Source organism: Balaenoptera physalus, assembly GCF_965194825.1.
Source record: "Balaenoptera physalus genome assembly, chromosome: 8".
Lineage (NCBI taxonomy): Eukaryota > Metazoa > Chordata > Mammalia > Artiodactyla > Balaenopteridae > Balaenoptera > Balaenoptera physalus.
The window spans coordinates 20,783,465-20,794,877 of NC_138887.1; the positions used below are offsets into that span (position 1 = coordinate 20,783,465).

Below are 11,413 nucleotides of genomic sequence, written 5' to 3' on the forward strand. Positions count from 1 at the left end.
AATCTGATTTCTCTGTCTTTTCCTCTGTGTACAGTTGACCCTTGAACAACATGGGCTTGAACTGCAAGGGTCCACTTACACACATTTTTCAACAAATACGTACCACAGTACTATACAATCCGTTGTTGGTTGAATCTAAGAGTGTGGAACCTTGAATATGGAGGGCCGGAGGGCCAAGTGTAAAGTTACAAGTGGATTTTCACCAGCGTGGAGGTCAGCGCTTCTAACCCCCATGTTGTTCACGCATGAACTCTACAATATATCATGAGATTTTCTTGAGTTGACCCCAGAAGTGTTTGTCTACTCCTCTTGTTACAGTAGATGTTCACAGTCATAGTAGATGTTCATCTCACCTAGACTCTTACAATAGCATAAAATGTTCTAGGCTGCCTGCAGTCCTCTGCCCCTACCCCCAATTCCAGCCCATTTTGTTACCACCAGATTAACCTTTGTAAGACACATACGGTTGCTACTCTTCTTAGAAATATTCCATGGCTCCAAAGAGCCGTTAAGATGTGGCCCTTCCTTTCCAGCCTTATCTACTATAATCTCTTCCATTTGATGTACTCAATTTTCAGCTTTACCAGATGGCAGTACTTGCCATTTCCTTTGTGTACTTTTAAAATTCTTTGCCTTTGCTGGGGAAAATCTCTGCCTCGTATACAACATGGTGAAATCTTACTTCTCTCTTCAAAACTCCAGTTAAACATCATCTCTTCTGTGTATCTTTTACTGACCTCATCTGCTCCAACTGTCCCCTCACCTCACAGCTGATACAGATCCAATTATTTCCTCTGCTTCTTGTGTCCTTTCTTCACATCATTAACATATTTGTTAAGTGTATGTCAGGCTCTAGCTAAACCATGAGTTAGAAGTTACAAATTTTCTTTATCCCTTTGTGTCCCCAATACCTAATATATAGCACACTTGGTGTTCAGTAAATATTTGAAGGAACAAAAGTTGAACCTTAACTTTATTGGGGTGGAAAAACAAATTATGTAGGTTTCTATAATTTAAAAAGTCCATCTCTGACTTAATTCGTAATGTAATTCTAGAATTGCAACAAAAAAAAGTGGAAAAAATTAGATCAGTGGGCACTATAAAGAGAGAAAGTTTCTATTTTGTACTTACTACAGCCTTATATATAAAGTTTAAGAAGCTACCTACTAGATATCTAGGCCCATTGGGCAATGTGGACAGAGTAAGTTTTGTAAAGATAATTATACCTATAAAACTTGTTCAACTTTTTTCCCTTCAACTAGAGAGACACTGAAAATTATTACAAATTAAGGATAAATTTTAACTATACCTAAAATGATAAAAATAGCAAATATAATTTTTTAATTATTTTTTATTTTTGGCTGTGTTGGGTCTTTGTTGCTGCACATGGGCTTTCTCTAGTTGCGGAGAGCGGGGGCTACTCTTCGTTGTGGTGCATGGGTTTCTCATTGTGGTGGCTTCTCTTGTTGCAGAGCACAGGCTCTAGGCACGTGGGCTTCAGTAGCTGTGGCTCGCGGGCTCTAGAGCATGGGCTCAGTAGTTGTGGCACACGGGCTTAGTTGCTCCGTGGCATGTGGGATCTTCCCAGACCAGGGCTCGAACCTGGGTCCCCTGCATTGGCAGGCGGATTCTTAACCACTGCGCCACCAGGGAAGCCCAGCAAATATAATGTAAGAAGCATCTTAATATCTCATAGTCTGAAGCAGAATTTAACTATTCCTAAGTCATATTTGGCAAGATAAAGTCTGGTTATCTGGTTGTCAGAGAGGCATTCTGATTAAGCTTGTGTTGTTCTCCCTATTGATACTATAAATAAACATTCAAAAATTGAAAATATTGAAGCAAGATGATAACATGCACTAGTTTTCTTTGTCTTTATTCTGTTACTGGAGTGGGACAAGGACATACAGGTGGCATATTTTCACAGACAAAGTTCTGTAAAGCCACTTCACTGGGATGATATGCTGAGGGCATTTGTAGCAGTACAGCTGTGGGTCATTAAAGGGGGATAGTACACTTGTATAATGTTGAGAAATTTCTTCACTAGTCTGTATTTCTCATCTATAAAATAGGGGGTAATACCTATTCTGTTAATTGGTGGTGAAAATTAATGACAGCACATGCCAAATGCTTATCTAGCACATTGCTTGGCATATCATAGACACTACAAATGTTAGCTTCTGATCCTGGAATTAACATAGTAAAAAGAAGAGTTAGAAGAGCTGTGTGCCGGGTCACTCTAATCATTTCACATCTTCTTCACATCACTTCTATGTATTCCTGTCTCTAATTTTGGGCACAGGATAGGCATCTGGCAAGAGGAAAAAGTTGCATCAAGGGGTCAAAGGCGAGGTATGGTGGAGGTAGGACATCAAAAACAGACTTCTTTCTAGTTCACTATTTTGCTCAGGGATGGCAATTCAAAATCATGTCACAGACTCTTTTCCTTATATAAGTGAATTACAAATTTGTGTTTGTAGTATATAGATTATAGTGGTAGTAAATTTGCTTTATGGTATAGGATTACCAGTGTGGTTACAGTATGATTGGCTAACTTTAATACAGGGCAAGCAAAATGAAAGTAAAATATTGACGTGCAGATCCCTCTCAAGCTTTTAATCCAGTGTTGTCTTTATCTAGCATCTGATAACTGGTATCTTCTGTTGATGCTTTCTATTTTTTTTTTTTTTCTTCTATAGGAAACCTGTTTGTGGAAATAGCATTTGGAGTTAAACTTCTCCACTTACCAATGACCATGGGCTAATTTCATTTCATTTACCTGGGCTTTAGTTTTTCTATCATGAGGAGGTTTTTTGTTTTTTTCCTGTGTACCTTCTTTATCTAAGTCATGAATTCTAAGGACACCAATAATACTTTGAGGAAGAGTGATGTTTACTCTGCAAACATGATCAATCAAGGTTAAAGGAAACCCCTTTGTTTAATGTAATGCTAAAAGAACTCTGATAATTTTCCTCTCAATAGAGAGAAATAACTTTTCTTTATGATGCAGGTGCATAGTAATATGCCTGCCCCTATCTGAAAATGGCTCTATGGTTTCCTCTCCTTTTTTTGCCATCACTTCTGTTCATTAATCAATATCAGTTCCTCTTATTTGCTGCACTGTGAAAAAGCAAAGTAGAAACCAGACGACCAAATTCTAAGGTTAATAACTCTTAAAATTACAGTAAGCTGTAGCCACGGATGGATCTCTACTCCTTGAAGCTTTATGCAACTATTTTTCTTAATGCTTGGAAGCGCTCCGTTGGTGGATTTGTGGTCATGTTTCATGTGGTAATGGATGGTGCCACCACATCTGGTCTCTGTGTTCATGAAATGTTGAATCAGTCATGGTTCCTTTGAATATTTCCTACTTTTCATATTTTTAATTGCTATAAAAAGTTATTTTGTCCACATGTTGCTTTTACTCAATTTTTTTTTTATAAATTTGTTAATTTTTGGCTGCGTTGGGTCTTTGTTGCTGCATGTGGGCTTTCTCTAGTTGCAGCGAGCAGGGCTCCTCTTTGTTGCGGTGCGCAGGCTCTAGGCATGCAGTCTTCAGTAGTTGTGGCACGTGGGCTCAGTAGTTGTGGCTCGCAGGCTCTAGAGTGCAGGCTCAGTAGTTGTGGCGCACAGGCTTAGTTGTTCCGTGGCATGTGGGATCTTCCCGGACCAGGGCTTGAACGTGTGTCCCCTGCACTGGCAGGCAGATTCTTAACCACTGCGCCACCAGGAAAGCCCTTACTCAGACTTTTTGATAAGTATTTGCCCAAACCAGTTTAAGTTACTTCTTCTCTGTGTTGACCTGGAAATTAATGACTTCACTAAAACCTTTCAAATTTAAGTTTCTTTCTTAAGGCAGAATGTGTTTTTTTTTTAAACACCATCAGTAAACATCTCTATTATAAAGGAGGTATCCTATAGCTAAAACCAAGGGGAAGATATTTTTCTGCAATACTTATTGTTTATGTATTATTACATTAGTTTTGCTTTTTCCGTCTGTAAGCATAATTTCTCTTATGTCTCTCATTACTTACTGTTCTAAAGTAGGCTGTGATATTGTGATTTATAATAAGAAATATGTATCTAATCTTCATCCCTGTTCCTGGCATAGGAATCAGACACCCTTGGAATTTCCTAAGTGATAAGTGTGATTAAGGTGTCTTTTGAGCTTATGTTAACGAGGAGGCTCTTGGAAAGCTAGGTAACCTACGGATTGGGGCTGGTTGCCAGGGGAACCAACCTAGTGATTAAAGAGTTGAAACTTTCAGTCCCCCTCTCCCCACCAGGGCTGGAGATTGAATTCAATCACCAATGGCTAATGATTTAATTAATCATGTCTATGTAATCAAGTTTCCATAAAATACCAAAAGGACAAGGTTCAGAAAGCTTCTAGGTTGGTGAACATGAGGAGATGGGGAAAGAGTGGTGTGCCCAGAGAGCATGGAAGCTCTGCACCCCTTCCTCATACCTTGCCTTATGAATCTCTTCCATCTGGCTGTTCCTGAGTTAATATCCTCTTATAATAAACTGGTGTTCTAGTAAGTAAAATGTTTCTCTGAGTTATGTGAGCTGCTCTAGCAAATTAATCAAATTCAAGGAGAGGGTCATGGGAACCTCCATTCTAGAGGCGGTAGGTCAGAAGCAAGGTGACAACCTGAATTTGTGCCTGGCATCTGAAGTTGCAGAGGGGGTGGGGGGCACGTGCAGTTTTCTGGGATTGAACCCTTAACTTGTGATATCTGATGCTATCTCCAGATAGTGTCAGAACTGAGTTAATTCCCTGGTGATGTAGGGAAAAAACATACACCTCTCTCTGGTGTCCGAATCGGGGAGGCACACATCAGTAACTTACTGCTGCTTCAGGTTGTTTATTTAGTGTGACAGTATACCAAGTTAAGTAAGAAGAGTTCTACTTCCTGGGACTCTTTCAGATACTATTACAATTGATTGATCCTCATGTGTGAACAAGTTGGTTATTGTGTTGCCTTTTACATATAATTCTTACCGAACTTCTCTCTCTTTTCCTTGGAGACCAGTCCCACATTTCCTCTTAGTAATGTCATATAGCATTTCTGCTTTTGCTTGTTTCATGGCCTAGCTCAGGGGTCAGGAAACTACTGCCAATAGGCCATATTTAGGCCACTACCTGCTTTTTTTATAGCCTGTAAGGCAAGAAAGGTTTTTACAGTTTTAAATGGTTGAAACAAAAATCAAAAGAATAATATGTTGTGATATGTGGCAATCATACAAAATTTAAATTTCATTGTCCACAAATAGTTTTATTGGGACATAGCCATAGTCTATGGCTGCTTTCTCACCACAATAGCCGAGTTGTGACAGAAACCATATGGCCCACAAAACTTTAAGTATTTACTATATAGCCCTTTACAGAAGTATTTTGCTCACTCCTGGCCCAGCTGATTGTTTACATGTGGTGCTGTTCCTTCTTTTCTCTGTGAGAGATTATACTTAGATGATACTTTCACAAATACAGGTTTTCCTAAACTACAAAACCCTCCTATCTGGTTTCTCACAGAGATTACAGCTTTCTTCTGCTTTGAATGTATTAATAATAGATTCCAGTGACCAAATAGTTTAGATCTCTCAATTAAATTAGGAATACCTGATCAAGTCTTGGAACATTATGTTCCCCATATTAACTATCCTTCTTAATCCTATTTTTACATATCCCAAATACTAATATATACCAATTATAAGACAGGGAAATATTTGTAACTGATCAGTTTGTTACTTATTTACCCTACCTCTGTAGTTTCAAACAAAGAGTTAAGCAGTGTTAAGTTGTAGTGTTGTGGCTGAAACTTTGTCATATTATGTCTTTACAAAGGAGAACTAGACCAAAATGCTATATTTAAGCAATCCTCTCAAGTATTAGCAACCAGAAACCACTTTTTTGTTAGATATTTTTTAAATGAACAAAATAGTACTTTAGATACTCCCAAAGCTAAGTGAGGGCTGTATAGGGCAAGAACATCACCCTGACCCTGCTTTAGGGTTATAAGACACTTAAGACCCTTTGGAATTCTTGTAAGTACTGCCACCTACACTTCACTGGAATTGGTTAAGTACCCTCGTAGGGTGATCTATAATTTTTCAAACCAGGACACTTCTAAGAATGCAAGGGGAACTAACTCCCTGAGACCCCAGGACAATAGGCATAAACTGGACTTTCCTGACATAACTGGGATGTATAGTTCCCCTAACATTAGAAAGAGGCAAGCTTCTGCTCTGTTTTAATATGCTACCTCTAATTTATTTGTTTCAAATTGAAGGCAGAGGTAACAATGAACTCAGCCTAGATAAAAAACTGTCGAGGGCTTCCCTGATGGCGCAGTGGTTAAGAATCTGCCTGCCAATGTGGGAAACATGGGTTCGAGCCCTGGTCCGGGAAGATCCCACATGCTGCGGAGCAACTAAGCCCGTGCACCACAGCTACTGAGCCTGCGCTCTAGAGCCCGCGAGCCACAACTACTGAAGCCCACAGGCCTAGAGCCTGTGCTCCGCAACAAGAGAAGCCACCGCAATGAGAAGCCCGCGCACTGCAACGCAGAGTAGCCCCCGCTCGCCGCAACTAGAGAAAGCTCGCGCACAGCAACGAAGACCCAAAGCAGTCAAAAAAAAAAAAAAAAAAACTAAAAACTGTCGAACTCTCAGATTCTTTCTGAATGTAAACATGAAGTGGCACCCCTAATTATTTCAGTAACTGTGTTTTTCCTTCATAATCGAGAAGCACTATTTACTTTGGTAGTAATGGGGCCATGATATATTAAACTTCTACCCAAATATGTAGATTAAAGGCTTTATATTTACTTTAAATGTTGATCACATACTTAAAACAGATTATTCAATAGTCAAGTAGAAAAATAAGATCCAAAACAAACTTTATTTACATAGGACAATAAGGGTACTAATAACTCAAATATTGAATAATTAAGTTTTGGGTTGACTAGAAGTCCACGATTCACCAAGACTACTTTATGGAAGCAGTATAAAATTACATTTGATATTTTTCTCAGTTCTCTGGCACTCTTCAAGCTTGCAAGGATTCAGAACACTTTAATGATAGCTTGTTGAACAGCAATAAAATGAGATGATGTCCTTAGCAGTCAGTCTCTCACAAAAAAGACGTTATATCCAAGCTCTATCAAAGCCCCAGCCAGTAAGGCCCATAAAGGAATGAAGACATAGGACAGATTCATGGTAGTAAACTGTTCCAGTTTAGCACAGAGTGCAAGGCAGAAGGCTAATTTAAGTAACATTGCAATGAGGTACCAGGCTTTTTTTTTAATATTGTGTGATCCATGTCGAGGGTCAAAGCCAGACTTACATCGCCCAGCCATTTTCACAATCAGCATGACAAGAAGGATAGTATCAAATATCCAGACTGGAATAAATATGAGGAACCAGTTCCAAGGTGCCTTCTCATCCAGTTTCAACACCAACATGATCAAGAAGAGTAATGTGAAAAGCCAGGTGAGTAGTACTCTCTGAGCCAAGGACATTCTCATTTAAACAGTTTAAAGAGGCTGTTGCAGAGTCGAAAGAAGGGAAATATACCCTAAGAGAAGGAAAAAAAGTCAAGATTGTTTTGATACCAGAAAAAAAAATTTCTATTCCTGGTTTACAAAGCTGGCTCTTTCCCACTCACAGATTTCCTAATTTTGAAAACATTCTACCAGTCTTACTTTCATCATCTATAAAACCTGTAGCCATCTTTGACAACATATCCATCACCCCTTGTAGCTGTGACAAAATACAATTTTTAGTATATCCACTGGGTGTAAGCTCTATTCAAAATGTCTCAAGAACAGTCTGCTCCTTTTCATTGCTGTCACACAAGTCCAGACACTCATGATCTTTTTCCTGCACCTAAGAGATGTTCTTAACCTCTTTTTGTACACTTGCACACCTATACATTTTCATTCAATTTCAAGGAATACTAAGAAAAAGCATTCAAAATCAAAGTGAAAAAGGAAGGGGTGGTATCAAGCCAAGAGAGGAGAGTATTAATAAGAAGGAAACAGTTAATAAAAAATTAAGACATTAAGTAGAATTATGATTTTAAAGAGGTCATTGGGTTAAATAATATAGAACACATTGATAACACTGGATTTTCACATAGCTTAATCTATGGGTCTTGGATTTTTTAAATCAAATTTTCTCAAAGGTCTTACAAATACCTGTTTTCTTAGTCTAAAAATTTGTTTTTTAATAATACTTATATTTTTGGTTTGTGGTATCGATCATGCTTTTTTATTACTTGCTATCCAATAATCAAAACCACTTTAAAAACTTGATGTTCTGTGATTTAATTGGGGCTATTTCTTATAGTCCTATTTTGTCTTACTGATCTATATTTCTGTTTTGTACTAGTACTGTATGACTGTTACTGGATATGTTCTAATATCTGAGAGGTCTAGTACCTATTTACCATTTTCTTTTCCAGAATATTTTCTACTATTTTGACCTTCCATGTTTTTCAATGCTAAAATCACTAATTCTTAAAAACTTGGAATTTTGATAGGAATGCATTCATCTATAATACTTAGGTATAAGCACTTATTTAATCTTCACATATAAGTTTACAGTAGGTTCCATACTTACTCAAGTTTTTTTATCAACCTTGTGACCATTTGGAAAAGGGTAAATAGACTGGGAAATCAGAAGCCAGGCTGCACGAAGTTGGGTGAGGAGTTAACAGAAGATAATGAAGTGCAAAGTTGACAACATTTTATTCCTTTGAAGCATTTGGAGAAAAGAAGATGAAAGGTCAGACATACAATGAGGATGACAAAGGAAGGATCAAGAAGAAATTTTCAGTAAAGGAGGAATCTAAGTATGATTATAAACAGAGGGAAATAAGCCACTGGGCAGTGACAGACTGAGGATGAGAGAGGACATTTGATGGCAACAGGAAAAGATCAGAAGGTAATGGGGATGGTAACAAAAGCATGGGTGATAGGAGTAAAAATGCAGGAAGATGAGAAACAGGGAAAAGGTGAGGAAACTGGCTAGATAAATCAAATGCCCTAGACTATATGTTTAAGTAATTATATTTTAGAACTAACTTTGATTGCTACATCTCTACTACTTCAAACAGTGGGTGGCTGTCATGGTGCAAGAGTATATATCTGTTTTATTTCAATAGTGACCTATGAGTCTCCTAGCTCCCTTCTTTCCCTTATACCCATCTGCCTGCACTCAACTTGTTTACTTGGCTGGCAGATACTTCATAGTGCAGTATGAAAAACAGATGCTTTTGCTCCCAGGAAGGCATTTTCCGTGCTGGTCTCCTTTCCCGGCCAGAGGCTGCCATAGTGGAATGTGGGACTGACTTTGGAAGAAGAGGTGGAGAGGTACATACTGATTAGTAACTACAGATGGGTTTCACACTGTAAATTGAATTTGCTCAATTCCCATTTCCAATCGATCTGGCCATTTTTATGGACCTTTAAAAGGTTTACGATAATACAGTTGCTTAAACGTAACTTTTCCATCAGCCAGCCACTGGATGAGTCAAGCTTCATTTTTTCTGTAAAGAACTGAGTAGCAACTGGTCCTAGGAAGGGAGCTGCATTCAACACAGGTACTTGAAGACTGGAGGTGAAAAGGCTGCAAAGAACACAGTCTTGTGGCTACAAGTTCTATTATGTGGGATGCAACAAACTTTTGTATGCACTTTTACTAAAATGCCCTCGATTGGGAAGCACTCTGTTGATATTTAAATGACACTTGAAGAATTATGGATGCTGGGATTCAGTGATGACCTACAACTCCGATTTCATTAATGTATTAATAAATCTCCGTTAACTTATTATATTTGTTTCCTACTACTACTCTTCTTTCTTCTTAAAGAAGGGCGGTGGGGTGGGGGGCAGGGTGGAGGGAGCTGCATACTCCAAAACAAAAATTTGTTCAACTAAAGTATTTCTCATTTGAGGTGGTTATTTCTTGCACCTGCAAGATAGTTAAGTATATGCTTCCTTATCCATTGTTAAAACCTGCGCTTCCCCTAAATGGCAATCTAAAGGCCCCTGCCCACAGTTCAGCGTCTCGGTACCAGGTGTGTGGACTCGATCATTTGTCCATGGTGCTTGCCACACCATCTCCCATTTCCCTTCTCTCGCGACTGCCAGTACACTTCCCAGTGAACTCGCCCCATCCCGAAGACAGTTTTGCTTAATGGGCCCCCAATACAGAACTATTCTAAACAATGAGTCACTTTCTAAAGGTTCCTGCTGCAACAGCCTTGGCCAACCTGACCATCCTTCAAAGGAACAGCGTTCTGCTTACACTTACCTGATTTTCGGGCCTACTTGTCTCAGAACTTCAGGGCGTTCCTAACTATCCTTGCCCTTCGTCTTCGAATGCCGATGGTCCGCCAGCGGTGCCCTATCCGGACTCCCCCCATTCTGCACTGTGGGACCAGTACATTCTGGAGTTGAACGCAGTTCTTGTACGATATGATCCACAATGCAAACAGAATCCTGGTGCCAAGAGGTGTATGTGCGTTTGGGACCGGGAGTGTGAGGGGGTGAGGGGATGAGGGGCGGCGACACGGCCCACGGAAGCATCGGGAGGCCAGGGCACCGGGGGGTGGGAGGCGCGGGGGGCGAGTGCACTTCGGAGGATGCCGGCTCGTTGGAGCCCCGGACTCACCTGGCAGCGCCGCTGGCTGGAGAGCGCAGAGGGGCGCGAAGATTAGGAAATTCGCCAGTTTGGATCCTTGGCCTTTTCCACGCTTTTTCCCCCATTAAATCCAGAACCCGTCACATGATAATCAAGAAGAAGATCTCAGTTCCGCCTCTCCCAACAACCACAGTGGAAGCGCTCTCAGGTCTACCTCGGGGCCGCGCCCACATCCGGGGCAGGGTCTCACCGCCCTGGGCCTACCCTATAGGTAGAGAGAACGCCAATCTGGGTTCAGAGGCCCCCTTCCCTGCGGTAATTGGACCATTTGGCCGCCAGTGCAAACCAACCGACTTTTCCGTGCGATCGGGTTTGTCAAAAAGGCGGCAATAAAGAAAGCCAGTAGGCCCGCCTCTCTACCGCTACGGGCTAGGAGGAAAGTCAGTCTAAGCATAGCCGGGAGTGTCCGTGGTTCCATTGGGTCCACAGATGCCAATCAGACTTGCCAGCGTTGGGCCCCGCCTCCGCGGGGCGCCCCGCCCCTCCTCTCGCTCTCCCAGTCAGCGCGCGGAGACTGCAGGCTCCGGCGCAAAATCCTGCGGGAGAGGGGGTGGGGCGACGGTTCTGGAGGTAGCGCGCCGGAGGGTTGCTTCGTTGTGGCTCGTCAGGCTCCCGTGGCGGCGGCGGCGTTTGCCTCGGTGTCTCCCGCGCGCACTCCAGCCGCCTCCTAGCGGCGCGGCGCCCTTTCCTACGGTAAGAGCCG

At 41.0% G+C, this 11,413-nt stretch overlaps 2 protein-coding genes across 11 annotated transcripts in view; one reads left to right on the top strand and one right to left on the bottom strand.

Annotated features, from left to right (window-relative positions):
• Positions 1 to 3,836: 3,836 nt before the first annotated feature.
• On the bottom strand, positions 3,837 to 10,990 carry TMEM60 (transmembrane protein 60). 2 transcript variants are annotated; one of them, XM_082473665.1, is made up of 3 exons: positions 10,681 to 10,990; positions 10,321 to 10,508; positions 3,837 to 7,579 (listed from the first exon to the last, which is right to left on the bottom strand). In XM_082473665.1, the coding sequence occupies exon 3, from the start codon at positions 7,527 to 7,529 to the stop codon at positions 7,128 to 7,130; it is 402 nt and encodes a 133-aa protein (XP_082329791.1). In that variant the 5' UTR covers positions 7,530 to 7,579; positions 10,321 to 10,508; positions 10,681 to 10,990; the 3' UTR covers positions 3,837 to 7,127. The 2 variants fall into 2 exon arrangements, with proteins under 2 accessions (XP_082329791.1, XP_082329790.1); XM_082473664.1 differs by lacking the exon at positions 10,321 to 10,508.
• A 134-nt stretch (positions 10,991 to 11,124) lies between these two features.
• Positions 11,125 to 11,413, top strand: part of PHTF2 (putative homeodomain transcription factor 2) — a 124,859-nt gene continuing 124,570 nt past the window's right edge. For 5 of the 9 annotated variants that reach the window (XM_082473489.1, XM_082473490.1, XM_082473494.1 and 2 more), the window contains exon 1: positions 11,125 to 11,403. In XM_082473489.1, coding sequence (XP_082329615.1) covers positions 11,140 to 11,403 — 264 coding nt within the window. In that variant the 5' untranslated portion in view covers positions 11,125 to 11,139. The remainder of the gene's footprint in view (positions 11,404 to 11,413) is intronic. The other 4 variants (XM_082473493.1, XM_082473497.1, XM_082473496.1 and 1 more) reach the window with 4 other exon arrangements.

Excerpts from the sequence above, each read along its gene's own strand:
- TMEM60 (XM_082473664.1), bottom strand. The coding sequence starts at position 7,529 with ATGAGAATGTCCTTGGCTCAGAGAGTACTACTCACCTGGCTTTTCACA.